Source organism: Brachionichthys hirsutus, chromosome 1 (assembly GCF_040956055.1).
Source record: "Brachionichthys hirsutus isolate HB-005 chromosome 1, CSIRO-AGI_Bhir_v1, whole genome shotgun sequence".
Taxonomy (NCBI): domain Eukaryota; kingdom Metazoa; phylum Chordata; class Actinopteri; order Lophiiformes; family Brachionichthyidae; genus Brachionichthys; species Brachionichthys hirsutus.
The window spans coordinates 5,802,279-5,826,031 of record NC_090897.1 but is presented as its reverse complement, the minus strand read 5'-3'; the positions used below and the strand labels follow the sequence as shown (position 1 = coordinate 5,826,031).

Here is a 23,753-nt window from a genome sequence, read left to right as displayed (position 1 = left end):
TTTTTTCACATACGCAGATCACACAAAGCAAATTCAATTGCAGGGGGGGGGGGGGGCACAATTGCCATATTGTTGGTTTGATGTCAACTTGTTGCCATGACGACTTTAGGGCAAAACTCAGCAGTCCACCAACATCGTCTGAAGATTAAAAGAGGATGACAGAGAAAGTGTTTGTGTCCGTGTTGCACGCGCAGAACAAAGCAAAGTCGAATAAAATGAAAGCCGTTGTCCTCTGCAGAATCAGCCGAGTCCTCTCTGACGTCGTCTCAAAACCACACGGGTAGTTTTGAGTGCAAAAAAGAAGAGGGGGGGGGGGGGAGCACACAGAATGAAAGAGACAGTGAGACACGAGAACACAAAGATTGAAATGGATTAAGATGGATAGAAAAGAAAACTATGGATGAAAGAAATTATCATTTTTCTCATTTTTCAGGGCAGAGGGTGGTCAGAGACAAGGGCGGAGAGAGAGAGACAGAAAGAGAGAGAGAGACTAAGTGCGTGAAAGAAGAAGAAAGAAAGAGGACTACAGTGTTGTGAATGTGTTCTTACTTCGTCTTTAGACTCACAGCGCTGACAGCGGCAGGTGAAATAGTACCGGTCCTTCAGCTCTTCCTGTCGTTTTTCGGTCAGTAACAACGTCCCGATGTAACCGATAGTTAGCTGCAGGCAGAGAGAACCGCCGCGTCACGCTATTTATTTATACATCGTATTTATCATTCTCACCATCATCTTGAAGATTTGAGAGAAAGAGTTAAATGTAGCTTAGTCCAGGAAGATATATCAGTTGAAATTCATATGATGCGAATGCATGGTGTGGGCCCAAATGGAGTGGATCTTCCAGATGGCATGGATGCATCTCATTACATGCAGCCAGGAGAGAAGTACGGAAAACGAGGGGTCTCTGCCAAAGTAGGAGCCAAGTGGAACAATTCTGCAGATTTTGAAGATGCGAATGATCTGCAGTTCATCACACCCCCATCCACATACTTTATTACTGTCATAATAAATTCATATAATAACCACAGAGACGTTGCATCACAAAAAATATGGGCCTTTGTTTCAGATACCTCAAACAGCCTTAAGCACCGGCATCAATATCACCAGTGAAAGCATCGCTCACAAAGAAGAGGAAGATAAAAGCAGCAACATCACGATGAATAAACCTGGAGTCATATTCCGTGTTTCTCCAGCGCTCTACTGCACCTCCTCTGCAGGGCCGATGTCTCGAACTGCTCTGAGCAGCAGTTTCGTCCCCTCAAACACCCTCACGCAGTTCGGGCGGCAATCATGGTTCAGCAAAGATAAACTGGGATGAAGCAAACAAGAAAATTCGGGGGGGGGGGGGGGGGGATAGAGATAGCAAAGACGTTGGATTAATATTCTAGATTTACCAAGCAACCATCCACACAACACTGTTACTCGCTTACAGGATCAAAACAATGATGCCAAAGAGACTCGTTTCTGTTTACACTTGGATTGCGTGGATGACTTTCATTTTAAGATGCAATAATACCTCAATTATTGCGGCAAAAGTCAATTACAGCGTAGCGCAATGGAGGCATCTGCAAGAAGGTGTAGAGGGAAAGAATTTCATTCCAAAACATTTTAATAGACGCCTATGAAAACAACATGTCCTGATTAATAAGACGACACGGCTTGATTATATTCAAGGAATATTACCTCCGTTTCAAAGAAATGTATATTTACACAACTGTATCTCCAAGTTGTCGCTGTTTTATTGCCAATTTATTATTTATGTGCACACGTGCTCTCATGGAGGGTCAATGTCAGTATTTGGTTAAAGAGATAATAAAGAGTTTAAAAAATGAAATATGCATTAAAGGGAATTCTGAATGTTGATCAATTTATTACATTATCTGAAAAACATCCTCTACTCCAGGCTCAGCAAAGAATGGACGAAATGATATGCAGGTGTCTGTATTGTGAACACTATAGCACTGAGGAAGGGAGGATACAAGAGGATTTTATCATTAGTCTGTAATAGTATTCAATAAACTCAGTTACTTGCTCTTCTAAGGGTTGTCTCTGCAGGCTACACTGTCAAAAATACGGACTTTAAATCAGCTAACCATACTGATAAATCTGACCTCGTTCCATGTTATCTGTATAGAACAGTACATGAACTCGACTTGCTTTCCCATACTGATTACTTTGAAAGCAGTGATTCTAAAAATACTTTGAAGCCACCCTGTGCTGTAAAAAGACGTGTGATTTCACACATGGCTGGAGAAAACAGAAGAGGTTGGTCTGTTGTTACTGCTACTCACATTTATCATATTCAACGAACAAAACGATAGGTGCAAGAGATCAAGACTGTGTGTGTGTGTGTGTGTGTGAGAGAAACCATCAGTAACCCCCCGGGCTTTGTTCTACAGTTGAAATATTGCAGGTTGAACATCAACGAGATATCAAGGCCTCCAAATGCTGCCTCGCTGTTTAATGTCTTCTTGTGCAGAAATAGTTCAAATTTGTGCTAATGTAGCAGATACAATCATTTTCACAGACTGTCAAATGTATCACATCTGCTGTACAAAATCCAAAGGGATTTGTATAAATTATACATTGTAAAAAAGAAAAAAGGTGAATAATGATCATTCCAGTGATTTAATGTTCCATTTCTGTGTCCTGAGAAAATTGGGATCAAGTCCTCTTCATTTCCTTGTATTATTCCCTAGCTACTCCTCGACCTCTTCTCACTGCATTTTGACCAACACATAGCTGAGATGATGGAGACGCAGCCATTTAAATGGTTGAGAGAGGTACAGAGCTAGATCTAGAAGAAAATCTGCATCTGCCATTATGGAAAATATGTTGCCAATATGTTGATAAATGTGTGACTAAAAATGTTAAACACATGATTCAAAACACTCGGTCTGTTCTTGCATTTCGTTCTCTGGGTGGGGTTGGCAGGGCTGTAATGATCTGACAGGTAACTAGAGACAGATTTATACTTTGTGGAATTTTTATTTTGTTTTAAGTGTGATGGATAGACATATCCAAAAAAAATGTAGTATAAATTTACGAACTAAATTGATGCTAATGTAGTGTGTGTGTGTGTGTGTTACCTAGGATAAAGTCCGAAGCCAGTCTCCTGCAGCTCTGCATCACTGACAGTGAAACAATTACATGTCACCTAAAGGAGGGAAAGAGGAAAACGTGTGAAGACAAAAGAGAGAAATCAAAATGCTTCAGTCAAACATTCACGTCTTTCATCAAATGTGACAAGGGCAAGACGCAAGAGAGAGAACCCAGCAGTGAAGACGTGACAGCCCAGCTTGGGTTGAAGGCTAATGGTCGGTCACAGGAGAAAAAAATCATTGATTTTCAGTGCTCAGGTGAATCCGAGCTGATTGACAATGTTTCCCTGACAACAGACTTATAATGTGAAGATGCCATTAATAATATTTTGCTATTATATTCATTCACATGCACATTTTTAAAATGCACAGATTGATTTCCAGGGTGGATTTGTGGTTATGTACAGTCATTTTTTGCTCTGTCTGCCACTTTACACATACAGTAATGAACATATGTTCCATGTACGAGACATGAAGGGGCGATTCATTCCGTTACAACCCAGCGTGGAAAAACAAATTAATAATCTACAGTAGATTAACAATGAGAAGCATTTTCGGTAAATGTAATCATTCTAAATCCGACAGGTGGGAACGTGATTACGGTACATGAAAAAAGACAAACACTTACATGAATACAGAAAATCTTAAAAAAGAAAGTCTCCACATGCACAAATCGTTTCATTTGCATTCAGCTGCATTCACAGAAATTCAGCATTTATGCCACAAAACATTTGTCAAACATTGGAAGGCAGATGCATCATATAACACAGCAACACTCTCTAAGCACACTACAGTCCATAGAGCTAGAACAACAGCTACATTGTCATGCAATGACTTCATTTCTAGGGGGGGTTGGGGCTGACAAGAAATGGTTACAGATTATTAAACGTATCATGATGCGTACATGTTGCATTGACAGTCACGATCAACAGGAAGCATTCGGAGGGAGACGACAGGCACCCTTCCTGGTTAGAAGCAGGAGGAGCCTTCTTCCATGAAGCCTGATGCGTTCCTCTTCAAATCATGTGATAAAAAAAAAATGGCAGGTTGGAAGCCATTTTATCAGGTGCATAAAATGGGTGCATGAGCCTTCTTAAAAAAAGGAGTAGTGGGCCGAGACTGCAGCCAATGACAACTCAAGGTCAGGCAGGAGCTGACCCGAACCGAACTCGCATGCTTGAGCCCATTTTGACCAACGTTTTGATAGTTGGAAGCTTTTGTCTATTCAATGACACTCTTAAGAGGAACGGAAAAATGTAAACATGACATGAAAGAGTAAGGCGGAAGCCCTTAATGGGTCCAAAGAAAGGCAGCAGTAATACTGCTGGAAAAGAAAAGAGGAAAGTACGGTGAGAACTTCTGAACTGAAGAAGGAATAAAATTGCCAAGTGTCCCGGATCCTGCTGCGCAGAACGGTGTGGAGAAATCGACTGAGCTTGTGTCTACAACAAGCTGACAGATAAGGAGTTCTTCCAGATTATATGAACTCTAAGATAAAACAAAAACAAGACATTCAGACACACACACATCTATACCTTAAAGTAGCACTATGCACCAACCACACACTCAAAGTCAAGCAAATATGATACGAGGTGGCGCAAGCCCAGAGCTCATCCTCTCTCACACACATACACACACACCTCATTAGCCGCAGGCACCATGTAGCCCCGGACAAGATTACCGTTCTCTTCCTAATGACTCATTTCAGTGCTGATACCAAACGTCTCTGGCAGAAGTAAGAAAAGAAATTCAACATGTTTTTGTCAAGTTGGCACATTCTTAGCTGAAGACCGGCCGACGTGTTCACAAACAAAACACCCACACACATTATGCTCTGCACACCCACACACACACACTTTCACTTTAACATGCAGCATTTTTACAATGCTGCTACCGTCATTGAAACCCATCATCATTTCATCCTGGCCCATTCAGCAGATGCAACACACGAGTCGAGCAATGCAAATGGTGTGATTGTCCGGCGTAAGCATTTCATGTTGAAATGCCTGAACCCATAAACACACACACACACACACACACACAGATAATTGAATGAAGCACTTGGCCTTTAACCTGACAGACACACTCAAGTGGGAAATAACTAGTTTTACAATGTCAAGAATTATGTTTGTCCGTGGAGGAAAGAGAAAACACCAATCCCTTTGGCAAAAGAGCTTGTGTGTGAAAACGTCCATCTATAAAAGAGGCAACAGAAGTCATTATCTTGAGAGAAATTTATTTATACTTTTTAGTCATGTTGTCTCTTCACATGCAGCCGACCTCCATCCTCTGAATGAAAACATTTACATTTGGGCAGTAAGATTAGCATTTCTTTCAGTGCATTGTTATAATTCATGCGTTTTATCTTTATAATAAATCAGAGATTCATCTTATATTATGTTGCATGTGAATATACTGGAGCTGTTACCATGGAATTCTCAGACTTCATCAATAAAAAAGGCAAACCGATTTCTCGATGACATTTATCCATCTTCCACCGCCTATCCGGGGCCGGGTCGCCGAGGCAACAGATACGTGCAATATGCTGTGCACAAAATAGTTTTTAAAGAAACACCACAATGGTTTTTGCTTAACTCATCCCTAGAAATATTATTTCTTATGTTACTGCATAAGAACTTTTTAAAAGTTACAGTCCAATAAATTGTCCTTAATTGTCCACTTCTTCAAATCAGAGTGAGATACTTGTTTACCTCCGAGAGGATCTGCAGGACTATTTGTTCTCTATTTGAATAAACATAGCAACTAAGGAGCCAAGAAACCGTTCATTAATCATTCACTGTGTTCGCCGCCTATAAATGCTGTCCTATTTATAATTCATATTATTTAATAATGTATTTATTCCTACATATTTATTAAACTCCACAGAACAAATACAACTAACTTCTAACTGATTGCTACCATGGGAGAATGAGAGCGTCATGTCAGCACCACACACACACACACACACACACACACACTTAAAGCAGTTAATTAGTGACACTTCATGATGATATTTTTGTCTCAGGAACAATGAGCCCCAGAGGCAGAGAGGAGAGTTGAAGAAATAGTATTACACAAACAAAGCTTTGGAGAAAGGAGAAGGCAATGGATGACGACAGAGAATAGGAAGATAATAAATGCAGACCAAGACAAAAAAAAAAAAACAAGCCCAAACAAAAGAAGGACACATAAGGAGCAAGAAGACCTTAGTATCACGGAGAGAAAATGAAGGAGGGAGATAAGTGGACACTGAGTGGCGGCTTTCTTCTGCTGGATATCTGAGAGCGAACCAGGGCGGTAAAGTAAAGCCTCCACTTTATCTCAGCTCTCTCCCAGCACCCTATGCAACAGAAACAAACCAGTGTGACGTGTGAACATTTTATAATTTGTCATTTCTTCCCGTCACTTCACCTTTCATCAGAACGACTAACCTCGACTGCACTTTAAAGAAGGCGTGCGTGTGAGCCCGAGAAGGATTTGCTGCTGCCGGCAGACTTCCTAAAGTCAACATACATTACCCTCTCAAGCCACACACCAACAAGTATGGCCTTGTGCTCTTGTATTGTTTTTTCTGTGATTTAGGAGTCTATCCCTCAACACAGGCGGCTAAGTGAGCATCGCAAGAGGGAGAGATGAAAGAGGGACGCAAAGAGAGGAGATGGAGGGAGTGACGGGTAAAAGACAGAGAGGGAGCCGAAGAGCGAACGCACACACCGGGAAGTCTGGGGCCGAAGTCAACAACAGCAGATGACTGTCTGGAGGCTAGCTTCTCCAAACACTTGAAACAGCTTCATAGAAATATGTCACACACACACACACACACACACACACGCGCCTTCAGTCTCACAAAGTGGCATCTTCCACCCCCTCATGAAAATAGGGCTATACGTCTCTCTCCCTCCATCTGCAGCTTTCCTCAACAAAATGAAGGATCCTTCCAGACGTTAGGAAGTTCAAGCCTCGGTGGCCTCTAGGTGTTCACATTATTCTAGCATCAACACGGCAGGCTGGGGCATTCAGAGGCCATTCAGAGGCCATTCAGAGGGCATCCAGAGGGCATTCAGAGGGCATTCAGTTACTTGAGCACAGCTTAGAGAACCCAGAGAGATCAGCATCAGCCAGTGTGTGTGCGTGCGTGAATACCTTTCTGAGTTATTCCCCTGAAGGAATGGGATATTAACGGTGGGCTCAACAGGAAAGGAGATGGAGAAAGAGAAATATAGTGCGAAGGAGATGAGGTGATATATATGGAGGAGATCTTATTTAATTTACTGCCAGAGGTTAAGACACAATCAATTTAAATCAAATGGCACAATGCACCATCCCTGTTCTGTAACTTCCCACAGTCATGCACTGGATTCCCATTATAAATTAAATGTAAAGTCTTCATTCACATTTCATCACACTGTTCGAACACAAAATATAATGACGGATGGAGAGAACTAATGAGTGAGAAGGAAAGTACGGGAATCTTTTACATTTACATTTTATGCGTTTCTCCGGTTTCCCGGTTCATCATAACGAATGAGAAAAAGGGAATTGAAGTAGACAGAGCGGCAATTTATATGGAAATAAAGAATAGCCCATAATGCGTGGACATGGACTTAAACTGGTACATATACTCGTTAAGAAATGAAAAAATAACAATACATAATAATTAGAAAAGCACCTCATTCTCCCTATATTGTGATATACAACAAAAATAATGGCCCTACGTTTATCTATATTTTTAGATTCCTTAACCGTGAAAACACACATTTACCAATTGGCTTCACGTCGATATCATTATTAGTTTAGAAGTTATTCACAAAAAGAACACTTTGAGTAATGGCAGGTTCTTCTGCATCCATAGCTTATGAAGATACAACAAAACTGTTTGTTGTCTTGGTAAAGTCCAGCAAAAACAGAACCTCCTTATAAGAGATATTATCGAAAGGGTCCAAAAACAAAACTGTTTTGTCGCGAAAATTTACCTTGATTTCAACTGGATCTATTTCCTCAGGTTTTAAAGATAGAACTAGGGAAAACACACAGAACAGGAGAGCCTGAAAGTACTGAGCAAGCGGAGAGGATGATGTTCTGGCAGAGAACTGTCCAGAGAGGCGGGTCCAAGGAGGCAGGAGCTGATCAGGTGAGATGTGTAACAGGTGCGTCTCGTTCAGTTCAACGATGCCTCCGCAGCTGTGCAGGGGCAGAAATCAATCTGCAGTAAAAGTCGCCATAGCAACCCTCACTAATGGAGTTTTAATTTCAGATTTTTTCAGACACTAATTTAAAACTCACTGATACAGCTGGAAATAGGAATCGACTGCTTCAGATCGACATGGTGATAGATTTCCTGGAGATTGGCTCACAAGGTGTAAATAGAAAAGAAAAAAAAACCTTAAAATCAGCATTGGCTGTTATTTTCTTTCTCTTCCTTTTCCTCGCTATCCTGCACATCCTTCCCATCCCTGGTCCATCATTGACATGGAAGAAACGTATTGTACTCTATGTGCTTGCATGTCACACAAAGGAGCCTTACAGGCCTGTCAGTCAACATTACTGCAGACTTGATTATGGAGACATCCCTGCTTTGTGTTAAATATCCAGACTAACAGTCAGATATTAATGGAAAATAAAAGATTCCTTCAAAGACAAAAGGGATCCATTAATACTCCAACTGGGATTCTCTCTCTCTCTAGCTCCGTGTGTGTGTGTCTCTGTCTCAGACACAGTTTGAGTCAATTAAAGGAGGGCCCACTGTAATTACACCCTTTTGAATGTCCTGGTCCACTGGGATGAGTGGTTGTCCTTCCGCCTCCTTTAATCTTTCCCTCCCACACATTTATTCCCTCTTCATTCCTGCCTGAGGGTGTTTACAGGGGAGGGGCCCAAAACAGAGGGGAAAAAGAGATACACTAGATTGGATTTGTTTTATCCAGAAGATAATGATACACTCTGTTGACCAATTATGGTCATCACTATATGAAATTGAAAAATAATTCAGAATTTAACCATGAACCTCCTCCTGATCCGTCTCCTCTTCCTTCTGTCTGTTCCCCTTGAGATATATAGCTGCTGAGTCAAGCAAATCCGCTCTGCCAGATAAATCAATACAGAAATGCAATCTCACAGCAACACACACAGGTCAGAAGAAGAGCGCTAATATGGCTCAAGTTGATGTGTAAGCTTGGGACAGTTGACGAAAAAGTATAGGACCACATGAAAAACAATTCCGTTTCTTAGGATTGTATTTTTTTATGTTATTTAGATAGCGATAGCCATAGAGCGAAAGAAAAGGTGAAGAGCTGAACCCACCTGGTTGCAGTAAGGGTTAACCTCTGATACTGGAAGTCATTAATATATAAGTATAAGACATTCTGATGCGCACAGAGAGTCCTATACTGTACTTCATTTGATCCATTCTTCTGAAAAGACTAATTGTACTGCGGTATTTCATGAATTATTAAATCAAGGTGACTAAATTTGTTTGACCTTCACTGAAGCCAACAGAGAGTGAACCTTTTATGGCTGGCTTTAGGAAGGATAAATAGCCGAATACAGCCTTGATTACTGCCAGAGTACTGCAATCAAATCTGCACAGAGGTTAGTATTCATAGAGATTTGCGATTTACATACAATGCATAACCAGAAAACATAATAAGAGAATAATAATAAGGAGAGGAGTTCTGTAATGCCAAATTATTTGGCATTACAGAAAACAGAAAATGTGAGCAGATTCCACTGAGGCTGAATACGTGTGTGTGTTTTCTTGTTATTTTCACAACAATCAACTATGATTTAATTTGTCAAAATGAATAATACTGTTAAGGAACAGTCTTTTTGTTTTCCCAATAAATATGACGCGTGACAAAACCTTTTTAAACTGCAGTCAGCACCGTTCGTTTCACCAAGCATCATGGAAACTGGGATTTGTTTGGTTCTCCAATGTACACTCGAACTCACTGTTTGCGTGGCACAATGCTTTTCGTTGCGTTTTCCAAACCGCATCTACAACAAATTTACATTGGATGAACATTTCTGTGGGCTTTAGAAGTTCTGGTCATTTCACCCAGTTTTGGCAGAGCAAGGCTCGCGGTTTCCACATTTCATGGTTTATGATAAGATCAGCAAACTTAGCTAACTAAGCATCAGCATCTTTTTTATAACTGATCTAATTTTACCGAGCCCTTCTGGCACCCGGGGAACAAGTTGAGGTCAAGTATTTCACTCAAAGATGCATTGGCATGTAGACTGGAGGGACAGGAGCTCGAAACTCCAACGCTCTGATGAGTGGACGATATCACCAAAGCCACAGCCGCCGAGTAAAAACAATTACAATTTAAAAATTCAATAAAAGAATTGTCAAAAATGTGTCAACATATTGATTAATTTAATTATGTACCGTAAATGTTTTTAGAAAAAAATACATCCTGTTCACATACTTGGAAATTAGCATCACACTACTGCTTTTGTTTCTGGTAACAGGAACAAACCAAGAGAGACAATGAAGATAATGAAGTGCATGTGTCCATGTGTGTGTGTGTGTCTGCATCCACAGTTTTGTGCTCCTAATGAGCTCCTGATGTGATACACAAGAAAGCCCAGCAAGGATGCCCATTAAAAAAAGAGAGCAGAAGCAACAACAAGAAAGTGGAGTTTTCATCTCTTCAGCAAATGCAGGAGGCAATTGAATGTATGTAAAACACAAGTAGACACACATTCATTCTCTGTTGCCCAACTCAAAAGTAACCCTTTACATAATGAGGTGCAGCAAATCGGCTCGCGTGGGATCCAAATTCAGTAAACACTTTAAAAGATGACAAAAACTCAAAAGTTATAAACACACAAAGACAGCTTGAAAGTTGGCAAGGTGAGCCGCCGTCCCCGACGCGAACTGGGGGAGCAGAGGAGAGTGAGAGAGGAAGATGAGAGCGAGAGATGAGAACAACAGAATGAACCCAGAGGAACCTAATTCATATTCAGGATATAAATAAAAGGATTGATGGTTAAGCATTCTTCAGCCGGATACTTCACAGGCTCGCATGTCTTTGTTTCTCAAGACAGCCTTCATGGAAGCTTTACATAACTGTTTAATGAACCCCGGGGAACGACGGGGCAGCGAGTGAAGGACAGCATGCTGAAACCGCTGCAGGTTGTTGCTTTGAGACTGGCAGCCAATCCCAACTCTGTAATGTTTCCAAACCATTTCACAAACCAAAAAACAAACAAACTGGTGCCCCAGGTGGGTTAAAGGCTGATAAGAAAAGATTAAAAACTATATCATGTCTGATTTCACATTTCTTTGGCCATCTGGCTCCAGACAAGTATATGTTGATGTGTCTGGCAGTCATCTAAATTTATTACCTTTCACGAGTCCATCTTTGTGCCATTTCCGAAGTTACTGCATGCCTCTTTAAAAAGTACATGAGAAAAATACTCAGGATCCCCATGCAGCTGGTGTTTCCCACTGAATAAAGGCAGTGATGATCATGTGCATGATACAAGGGTTCAGTTCAAAGCAGAACTGAGAAGTTTCAGAATCTTGTTAAGAGTCAGGAGGGATTCCAAAAAAGCCTTTCACCCCAGCAGGACACAATCTTTCCCGGATCACACTGTCAGCATGAAATAGAAATGACTGAGATAAACCATTTTAGCAAATCTCCCTTTCGGGAACATCCCTCGAAAGGACATTCAGGAAATTAGACAAAACACACAAACACTTCCGTACGTTATCAGCCTCCACCCCTGGTTCCAACCCTCCGAGCCCCCGAGGAGCAGTAATTACAGTAACGCTGGAGCGACAGAGGAGAGAGCGCTGAGAGAGAGAGCGAAGAAGGATAAAGGAGACGACGGAGATAGCGGCTGTCGCAGCTGGAGCCAAAAGCTGTTCATTAAGCCGCCCCCACCCAACACACACACATGGCTATCTCCTCCAACATATTGCTGTGGAAGTTAAATTACAACATGCAGATATGTGTAAAAATGATTCAGGTTTTGGTTGCTCCTCCTCTTATTCTCTCCATTCACCCTCTCCATCTCTCCTTTCTCAACTCCTGAACCCTCTTGATTGTTTCCATCTTTTTCAGTACATTTCTCACTCTGCCTTCCCCTTTCTTTAACTACAGCAATTTCCCCCCCCCCCCAAACCCACACACATGCAGCTAATCTGAGTCAATTAAACAAATGGCTTTTATTCTCTCTTCTATTGTAATGTCCATGACTGCATTCATGATGGACTTAAAGTCATTACACTAAGCCGTGTGTGCCTGTGATTTTATAAATCCTAAGCTAATTAGTTAGCGCCCATTGCACTGCCAGCTACAATAAAAGACCAGGGAAATATTGGAGAGATAAGGTTGAACACACTAACATATAAATACGGGGATTATTGTAATGATTTCAGATACTTCACAGGCAGGCAAAAACAAGCACAACGTAATGGGAACTTGTTTGTGTATGATGGGGGATAAGGGGTATTTTTCCTCATTTAAATGCTTTTCTCCTCCTTCAGTCATTTATTCACAGAAATATTTCTTGTACTTCTGCCTATTTTTTTTTGCCCTCACACAAGTTTGGAGAGTAATAACTTTTCCTTTGGTTAAGGTGCGCTAGACGCCTGGATTCCATTTAGCTGCACGACAGATGGGCAATAAGTATAAAGGAAAGCCATGAGAATAAATTACTCCTACACACAAACACTCACACACATCTGTACACACAGAGAATTACACTAATACAGAGATATGCAAGTTATAATAAGTCACATACACAACAAAAAACGAGCGCTATTAAAATTAGACTTACACAAACTCACGCACACTCAATCACTCATCTGTGCTTGTGCAACGTGAGCCAGTAGAGGTGTACATTAGCTCCACGTTCCCATATGATGTGTGTGTGTGTGTGTGCCGTCATAAATCATTTCTGTAGAAATTATAACACTTTTTCCATCGGGAGTCACCGTGCTGCCAGCATGGTCTGATGAGAAGTTAGAGTGTGTGTGTGTGTGTGTGCACGTGTCCCAAGAGCCCCGGGTAAAGACTCACACACTGAGAAGTAAGTAGACCTACTTCACAGCTTTTATCGATCAGTGTGTGCACCCCGTTCCAATTTGTCATCGATTCATTCTCCCCCCATTCCATTCTTTTTGTTCTTCTCTCACTCCCTTTACTGCATCCGCCCCTCCCTCTGTTTTGAATATTTTTAGGCCTTTTTCCTCTTTAAGACGCTCTCCTTCGGTACTCATGTCTGTCTTCTCCCACACTTCTTCTGCTTTTCACACTTTCCCATCCTCCAAACATCAAACTGCTCTTCCTGCAACACTTTCTAACACCATTCATCATGAAATGTCACCAGTAAATACAGTATATTGTGCTCTAAATCTTGCAACCATTTACAGTGCTTTGGAGTTCTAACGCTGGCACTGACCCGTTATCGAAGTAGACCCATGAGTTGTCCTTCAAAAGCTATAAATAACTCTTGGACCAAGAGCTGCAGTTTAGGAGACTTGGCCTGAGAACCAACTAGGAGAAGGAATGACAAGTGGAAATGTGATAAGGACCAGAGAATAGATGAATGGGGCTGTGTGAGAGAGATCACGGCAGAGGAACAGGTATCTTATAAATAGAAACACTGATCAGCCACGTGCAGCTCCAACTTTTGCTGAAAAAAACAACTGTGAATCTTTGAGGAATGGACTCCGCTCGACCTCCGAAGGTGTGCTGTGGTATCTGGCAACACGACGTTAGCAGCAGATCTTTTAAGTCCTGTATGTTTTCAGTCCTGAATGCAAGTACAAGTGAGGTGGGGCATCCATGGCTTGGAGCTTTTTGTTCAGCACATCCCACAATACCTCAATCTCATTGTTATGTTCTACAAATCATTGTTGAACCATTTTTGCTTTGTGGCAGAGGGCATTATCCTGGTGGAGGAGGCCACTGTTTCCGTGAAAAGGGTGAATACGGTCTGCAACAATGCCTCGGTGGGTGATCAATTTCAAAGTAACATCCACACGGATGGAAGGGCCCAAGGTTTTCCAACAAAAATAATTGTCCAAAGCACCTCACTTCCTCCACAGGCTTGCCCCCAAGTGTACCCCATGCAAGTGTCTTAAAAGAAAACGTGATCCACCGGCTCAGACCGCGTTCTGCCATCGCACCGTGGTCCGGTTGTGATGCTCACATGTCCATTGTTGGAGCTCCTGGCAGCGGACCGGGGCCGTCATGGGCATCCAGGTCTGCAGCTGTGATATTTGTATCGACACCTTTTTATCAGAAGTTTGAGTTACAATAGTTTGACTGTTGGATCGGATCAGACCGCACACACACACACACACACACACACACACTTACTATATCTGTACATACACTCCAGTCCAGAGAAGGGAAGTTGCTTCAGGGAGGCAATAAAATGTGCCGCGACCAGATCTCATCTGTCACTGCTTATTGCACCACTGCAGACACACACGGGCAGAGGCAACACACAACAGACTGGAACCTGATGCAGGCACACACATTCCACTGCAGTCCATCTGCATTACGTAGCGGCACAAGGCGGCATGCAGGCACACACACACACACACACTGCAATGCAAATACTCATATAAGTGCATGCCCCCCCCTCGCCTGTTTCTTCTCTTGGGTGTATTAGGAGCAGCAATGATGCTGGGGTATTACTTCATTGTGTTAGTGTAGATGCAGGAATGTGTTTGTGCAACACCATCAGTGCACTGTGGAGGGAGTAGCTATTAGCATAACGAATGGTTTTATTGCACAAAACAATCCACTGACAAAGACAAGCCCCTTCGACAAACAAGTATACGTGTGCGCACGCACACACAAACGTGTTTCCATTACTCTTGGGGACATTACATAGACTTGCAGTGCACACTAACTATAACCCAAGACTTGCTGAGCCCCCCTCCCATGACTACACGTTAAAGGTATACATGCCTGTAGAGCTGTATGAAGAGCTGGTAGATAAATGGACAGATAGAGATAGAGAATGTGAGAGAAAAACAGACAATACCATTTTTTTTTTAAATGTCAGAGAGGATAAACAGAGAAAAAAGGAAATGAGGGATTTAACCACTCCTTGCAGCACACAGACTGTATCCTGGCCATGTAATCACAGTGCCCCCTATTGACACACTTAGAAGCATCCCTTTTTTTTTTTTTATCAGGATCCAACGCTACTTGAAATAAGTTCTTCCCAAAACCCTCCCACCATGATGATGTGTGAAATGGATTTATTGTGCTGGTACTAATGGCCAAAGTAGAATGTGAGAATGCAAACCTCCAGCATGGCAGACCATATTTTCCCCTCCTCAGGAGATTGGTGCTCTCTCCTGGTAGGAGGAATGTGGATGTGGTTTATTTTCAAACATTGCCCTAATGAACACCTTGAGCAGGAAATGAGTCATGAACATTATATTGATACATGTCCTGCTTGTTTAGAAGACTATTTACAATATGTACACAAAACATTTGTATGACATGTAGGCACACAAACATACATTCATGCAGGGAGCAATGAAAAAGAGGAGTGCAAGCTGGCACCATCGATCCAACATCCTAAGTCCCAACCTGCAACTCGTAACGGAGAAAATAAAAAAGGAAATTGCACATCAGTACCAACAAGCTCTTTACATAATACTTTTCACTCATAATCTCTCATCAAAATGTGCTTATTTTATATCTACCTGGTCAAACGCCAGTGGTCCCAAATAAAAATAAAAAATTAAATAGGAGTCCACAAAAAACAGTTTCAAATGGCAGCAACCTCTGCAACAACCAAGGATCTATTGTAAACTCAAATGTATGCACATACCAACAACAGAGGGTTTGGGTGAAAGAAAAAAAAAGACATTGTTATGCAGTAGAAATATAAGACTGTATTTATGCTTCCTCAAGGTGTTCCAGCAATCACAAAATAGATGCCTCCAGTGGAAAAAACGGATTCACAGCTCAGCTATAACGGCACCGGAGGTGAAACTGGCTTATTATAGCGGCATCACAACGCGAATGATGAGGTTTAAATTATCACACCATGTCAAGACTTCATTACGCTCCCAAATAACATAAGAGATGTAAAAATGTGGCATGACCAGTTACAAAGATGGAATGAGTCCCATGGGGGACATACAACCTACAGCAACACGGGGAGGGGGGGGGGGGCTGCTCAGAGAGTACCTTATTCTGCCGACACCACTGTCACTAAAACCTACTTTCATATTGGAAAAGGTTTTCTCACCTACATAAGTGCCTCCTGTCAGCATTCACATCTCTGACAGAACGCTTGTGTCACTGCACCCGGGCCGTAGCAGAGACGATGGTGATTGTGTTGCTTTACTCAAATACACAATTTGTCATGTTAAAAGATGACCTTTTATGAACAAAAATATTATTTTCCATAATTGTGTGGATACAAGGTCTTCAGATGAAGATGCCGAGGTTCTCCTTGGGAGTGACCAGGTTGGATAGGATTAGAAATGAGGCAATAAGAGGGACAGTGAAGGTTAGACGTTTTGGAGACAAGGTCAGAGAGGACAGACTTTGATGGTTTGGACATGTCCAGAGGAGAGACGGGGACTATATCAGCAGAAGGATGCTGAGGATGGAACTGCCAGGGAACAGGGCTCGAGGTCGACCCAGGAGAAGATACATGGACGTAGTGAGGGAGGACATGAGAGTGGCTGGTTTTGAGGCGGACGATGCAAAGGACAGGGTGAAGTGGAGAAAGCTGATTTGCTGTGGCGACCTCAGACGGGATGAGCCAAAAGAGAAAAGGAAAAAAAAAAAAGATGTCTGCATTATAGTCATTCATTGTCCGGATAACCGAAAGCGACGCTGTGATGTTAACAGATTTATTCCTCCCATCACAGCCGCATCTCAAAACCAGCCTTCAGCTGCTGTTTTTAAGAGCCAAGATCAGCTAGGAACAGAAACAGTGGTCTCCAAGAGACGTTACGATGGCTAAAGTTAGCCTTAAAGCAACAAGGCTCCGACACTCTCTGTGCGCGTGTGCGTGTTCATTGAAATGCCTCTCTGACCAGGGATTACTGTGTGATGACTCTTATTCCTGATAGTGAGGTAATAGGCAGGGAACCAATTACATCTCCAGTGGTTCCATGTTGTGCTTCTATATTCCCTGGAGCAGATCTTTGAGGATTTGCTCATCGGCCTTGTAGAGATGCCACTTGATCTAAGGAGACTTCTAAATATACCAAGGCCATTTTGGTGGTCGTTTAGGGGTGTGTATTGCTTATCTGAACTTTCAGTCGTGTTACGTTTGTTTAATGTTTAATGGAAAAACTGCCAGCTCATTTTCCAGGCTGCTTTCAATTACTGCTCGTGCAGATGCAACCAGCGTAATGGAAGAGACGCAACGCACAGGGGAACTCAGACACCTTGGCTGCGTTAACTTTAAAAAGGGCAGCTAACAGATAACAGATTTACAGTACAAAATACTTGCAGACGCAGCAGCTTTGAGGTTAAAATGTTAATGGGGGCAGCTGGTATGCTTTAAGTGAATGTTAGACACCAAATGCAGCAGGGGATGGTTAAAGCAATAAAGAGTTGCTTTGTCTGTCATACTGCGCAAAGTAATGAGCAAACATATTCACATCTGCATGGTTTCATGGTACTTCTGGCTATGGTCTTTACACAAAGAAAAAAACAAACATTTAAACATTTATATTGTAATAACATGCATTCAGCCCACCTTTGCCATAAGGCTGAGGGGATCTCTGCAGGACGGTGGCAGTGCTAAGGCCTGTGACAGATCAGGGATCTCCGGTCGAAGGTACAGCTTCAGCATTGATGCCAGTTGACACAGACCCTCTTTCTTCTGCTCAGACATAGAACTCAAATCTGGAAATGATCAAATCAAAAATAGTCATCAAGAATGAGCTCCTGCTGACAGACAAGGAAATACACCCATAATCTTTATGTTCCAAGTATATCTGGAAGGAGCTGAAATGTGGTGGAGGAGGCAGCCTTTTTCTCATTAGCATAAGACTCAAGACTTACGAGATTCATGTTCATCCAAAGTGTAGAGTTCCTCACTGTTGCTTTTAGACGGATACAACTAGAGGGGAAAGGAAGAGGTTGGTGACATTTGTTGTTTCGCTATTGTCGCACATTAAGAGGGAATTTCATTTAAATGTGAATTTCTTAATCACCAAGCAAAGCAGCTTTGCTTTATTCCTTGGTGATATTTAATAGGTAACGGTTCACAAGAGAAGTTTAAAAGCGAGTGAGGTTTTCCCTCAAGTAGGAGGAGCACTTTTAATCTTTTGGTGGAAGTAAAAGATATCTTGGAAAAAGAAAATCAGTTATGGGTTTGTATAAGATAACAGCAAGTTAGAGCCTACTAGAAATAGCAAACGAGAAATAGAATAGTCGTATTCCAACAGTGAGAAACTCCAGAAACAACATACCAAAGCAAAGATGAGCCTCGCAGCCAGACGGACCGAGTCAGTGGGAACTCTGGGTAGAAGGCTTTGCAGACATTTACATTCTCTCTTATGGACAGGCCATGCTCCTCTCTGAAAGAGGAAAAATGCATCAACAAAGTGACATGCAAATACACACACTGTCATGGATGCCTACACACCACACCTGGCAAGTAGTATTGCAGTAGTAAGCCATCTTGCATTGGGAACATCTCAACAAGTTCTTGTTTCTAGACAAGAGAAATATTTTCATTAGTTCTGCACAGACGGTCAACTGAGCTCCAAGAAGGACGTCATTACAGTAGTAAAGAAAAACTTTTACAAAAAAAGAAATCGCTCTCCGGAAGCAAGGAATGACACAATCACGTTAGATTTCATTCACTTCTACAGCACAGAAATAAAAATAAATGAATAAATAAAAATTTAAAAGGTGGTTACCTTTTAATGCCCGTATTACAAAGACACAAATGCGGTTGACAGTCTATAAAGATTTATTTTAAGCTGCTGCACAACCAAACAGACACTCAGGTGTTCGTTACGTTCTTCCATGTAACAAGTTTGTCTTATCGTTTATTAACATCGTTTTGAATGTACGAATCGACGAACACAACTTTACCTCATCTCGGCTGCTCCATAAATTTACTTAATAGATTGGAGCTAACATCGGAACAAGCAAAAAGAAACAACACACACGACCTGAGGGCCGACGACAGCTGAAATGTAGAAGAGCATTTGGCACCGCAATGAACAAGATATTTCCCACAGGAAGAGGTGATTTGCTTTAAAGACGAGATGACAGCACAACATAGTTCTCTAATTTTCTCTTCCCCCCAAATGATCAAAATGTTTTTTTTTAATGGCCCATTTATATGACACAGAAGACAGACTGTAAAAAAAACATCAGGAGCAAGAGAGCTGGTGGGAATGCAACCAGTCATGTTGCACGGTACATTCAGCTCAGGCAGTGGAGGATGGCGCTTGTCCCACCGTATCTTCCCTCTTGCGCTCTGCCAAGATTTCATCTTGTTGAACACGGTCAGGCTGAAAGTCTGGAAAAGCCAAAAGCCCGGAATGCTCAGTATGCTGCATACAGTATTGTGTGTGTGTGAAAGCTTCATCTGCAATAGTGCATTAGAGGGTGAGTGCAGTAGAGTCTGGGTTAGCAGAAGATTCAAAGGCCTGTCTGTCCTTCTCTCAGTCACAAGTCACTCTGTACAGTTTTAAATGATGCGAGGGAGTGCAAAAATGATGAATATTAATGATCAAACACGACAAAGGTTAGAATTACGGGCTTATGCACAAAAAACGAGATGATGGGTGTAAATACATTAGCCCGGGGCTTATCGTGCCGTCTGAGACATTTGATTAGATTGGACCTTCTTACCACTGCTTAAGCTGACAAGAACCTTTAAGGCGAACCCCAGACATGATATGAACACACACACACACACACACACACACACAGAGCAGACTGACAGGCAGCTGTTGTGTTTCCTATGGGTCTATGAATATGCACCTAAACAGGACTGTTGAATCTGGCTCCTCTCCTCCTCACCCTCATAGCCTCCGTACAGTTTTCCTCTTTCCAGCTCAAGTTACGCGACTCAGTTTTATTTGTGAATACCTATCCAGCCCGTTAGCCGCTGCCTAGATTTATAGCCCTGGGACAGGCGTTTACAAAAACACAGCTATTCTTGTCATGCTTGAGACCTTCCAGAAACAGGGAAGTCACCTACAGAATGGGGAAGGCATGTCTGTAGCATGAGGCGCAAAACAATATAAACAGATAAGAGTAGGCCAGAACTAAACAAGAGCCAGGTTCTGTGCAGCATCAACAGCTCGACTGGGAATGCGACTCCAATACACCAAGAGTTTGGTCACATCACAGACTGTCAGCTGCAGGAAGTCAAATCCATCGTCCCTGAACCAGACAGGAAGTCTCTTGCTGACCCTTTTTACTTCTATATTTGCTCTCTGTGGTTTATCTTTGTGGGAAATGTTGCCCCTCAGAAGCCAATATCTGATAACACTATACTTTGTGCGTTTCATGTACATGTGAAGCTATGGAAGTGACCTTAGCAAAAAAAAAAAAACCTCTGATGTTAGCCGCTGGAGGAATCTTTCACTTGCTTTTCCATATTGATATGCAAGAGCATAGATAAGTGCACAGATGTGTGAGTTCTGTTAAGTCTATGCTATCAGAGACCCAATTAGGCCGAGCTCAGCATTTCTATGAGCCAGTGTGTGTGTGTGTGTGCAGCATGGTAATTCATTTCCCAGGAGTCTGAGGCGCTGTGCTTTAGCGACGAGAGAGTTCTAGTGCTGCATTTGTGTTTGTGTATGTTAATAATCCGTCGGGTCCTATTTGTGAGCTGTGCGGTCGGTCCTGCCTGAATGAATTTTCTCATTTCCAGCCTGAGTAGCCGACACAGCATGCTATGGCTCAATCCCACTTCATAGGTAATGACGTGTGAATATAGGTAAAGTATATTATAGAGCAATATTAACACAAACCAACCGGTTGGACAGTCCTAGGAGGAAATCTTTTTAAGAGAATATACAGAATTGTGTGCCTGGTCTGCTTGAGCCACCTCCTAGTCCATGATTAGCAAAGTTAAATTAAAGCACATCCTCTTAAACTCTTCCTCATGCAGCATATAAAATGCCTGCAAAAGATTCTTCTCGATGTCAGCAGGGTGAGAAGGTAACAGCGAAAAATTCAACAAACAAAAAACACTTCCTGCAGGAACGCTACTGCCATCTAGTGTTGCATCTATGCAGCATATATACCGGTAATGCAGTACAGCTGCACTGTTGCCTAACAGCAATAAGCTCTCAGGTTCTAATCCACATGAGAACCTGAGACTTTCTTTGTGTGGACTTGAATATGTTCTCCTCGTGGGTGTTCTCCAGGTATTCCACTAAGAACATGCAACAGATGAATTCATGCCTAGTCTAAACTGACCATAGCCATAAATAGGAGTCTGATTGGTTGCTTCTGTTTCAATGTGTGGTCCTGCAAAGAACTGGCGACTTGTTGAGGGTGTTACCCGCCCTGCTTTAATGACAGGAGACAACTGTTTTGTTCTGCAGATGGATCCAGCGATAAAAGAAAACTGTTTGTCTTTACAGATGTGAGATTCACGGATACTGACTTTTTCTGAGGGAAGATTTGCTTTCATGTAAACATGTAGCGACAGACTCCCCACAGACAAACCGTTCCAAATCATTTACTCTTACCCAGCAGATGTGAAATGGGAGGACTGGGTGCTGATCTGCACAGATGGAGCTCAGGCAATGGCCGGGAAACAAGGACAGCTGAAAGCACCAAATAAGTGCCCCCCCCCCCCCCCCCCCCCAGTGTGCAGGGGGGGGCAGACTGCATGAAACCCCGAGAGGTGCTAGCTTCTGAAGGACAGAGACCCAGGCTGAACGATGTAATAACCGATATTATCACCACAGTAAACAACATCAAGGAAAGACACATCACATACTGGAATCGTTCAGCACTGTGTGAGGAAATGGGATCTGATCACACAGCTGTTCCTGTTTCACGCCGAGTCCCAGCGGCCGTTACATGACGAGGATTCATCCACAGTGGGGGGGGGGGGGGGGGGGGGGGTAATGAACTTACCCACAAGTTTAACAGGAGCAACTTCCACATGAATCATGACAGCAGCGTGTTGCAGAAACTCAATGAACATAATCTGCAGAATCCGGGCAACACGAGTCAGAGGTATTATTATTAAATGAATAAGCATTTAAAACCACCCCGTCCTTTTGGTGCGTCTTTATTTTTTGACACGCCGGGACCCAAACGTCCTCCTATGCGCTGGGGGAAATGTCTCCATCCCCTGATGTGTTGCATTGTTCCTAACGGCACACAAGGCCACCTTGCTTTTGATCCAGCTTCCCTCCATCCAGCAGAAATGAGAACACACCCCTCATGTCGATGTTTTTATCGTTTGTTTGAAAAATGAAGATCCATCTTTCAATCAAAGGTTTCTCCCTTCAAATACGAGAGAAGGTTTTCAAGGCTTGTTTGTTTTCGTCGTTTGCTCTGATTGTGTGTTTCTCTGTGGTCCAAAGAGAAAGTGAGTGAGAGATTGGTGTCACACACACACACACACACACACACACACTTCATTGTTGGTTTGTCAAAACCAACATCAAAGTTGTGTCTGTTCTTCTTTCTCTGGAACTTCATCTTCTTCCTCCAACGGTTTCAAGGAAAGTATTTAACTGTCCTTTGGACAGGAATTTGGTCTCTCTGCTCGTACGCAAACATTTCCAGCTGAGATTTGTCCGCCGTCAGTAATTCAGGTTTCGTCTGAATTATGAAGGCAACATGCCGGGACTGCACACACCCCCCCGATGATGGAATACGAAGCCTTCTGGATCCAGTTTCTTCATTCGGATTCAGATTCAGAATGCTTTATTAATCCCAAAGGGAATTTCCCGCACATGCGTGCTAATAGGTAGCAATGCGACTAAATCATGGCGCTGCAGCAAAGCATCTCACCAATCAGAATCAGTCACCGAGTGATTCATCAGCCGACACCCCAGTGACCCCGTATCCACATAAACGCCAGTTAGGCAGTAAAATAATACTGAGACTACTGGATAGGAATATTTTTCTCATCCAGAGCTCCAGAGATATGAAACTTCCTTTTAAAACTATTTTAACACTTCAGGGATACACAATTAATTATCACAGCATGTATTCTAATTAAATACCGAACAGTGAACACGCATTTCTCACACTGACCTTTGACACAAGGAATATTGCTCCGATGACAAAATGAATTTTCCCTCCTTTGTTTCCACGATCATCACCTCCCACGAACTGCCCGAGGACGGGAGCGCTAACAATTGTTTATTCGTTTCCCTCCTGCTGATCTCTGCGAGTGTGTTTAGCATTTATCACTCATTATTTACATGCAGCCTTCAAGGCCTGTAATTAACTTTAAGCTTTCGTGCCCCCTGTCTGCTCATTTCCTACAGGCGGACGCACACACACACACACACAGCAGAAAACACATTTATTAAATCAAAGCTTGGATTCCAGCAATGCATCTACCTGTCGTATATAGTCCGGAAAATACGGTAATTGGGTTTAAGCCCATTGTTTTAAGTGAGTGTGGGACTTAGAAAGGTGTTCATTGTATCTTTTTGTTTATATTATTTGGGGTATCTGTGTTAGATTCATTTTTGCT

At 42.3% G+C, this 23,753-nt stretch overlaps 1 protein-coding gene across 1 annotated transcript in view; it reads right to left on the bottom strand.

Annotated features, from left to right (window-relative positions):
* The window catches only part of smyd3 (SET and MYND domain containing 3), a 30,674-nt gene that overhangs the window by 6,156 nt on the left and 765 nt on the right, over nt 1-23,753 (bottom strand). The window contains exons 2-8 of the mRNA XM_068739620.1: nt 18,704-18,767; nt 18,523-18,630; nt 18,113-18,170; nt 17,805-17,953; nt 3,087-3,154; nt 1,204-1,306; nt 550-660 (exon numbers count right to left, since the gene is read on the bottom strand). Of these exons, the coding sequence (XP_068595721.1) occupies nt 550-660; nt 1,204-1,306; nt 3,087-3,154; nt 17,805-17,953; nt 18,113-18,170; nt 18,523-18,630; nt 18,704-18,767 (661 nt within the window). The remainder of the gene's footprint in view (nt 1-549; nt 661-1,203; nt 1,307-3,086; nt 3,155-17,804; nt 17,954-18,112; nt 18,171-18,522; nt 18,631-18,703; nt 18,768-23,753) is intronic.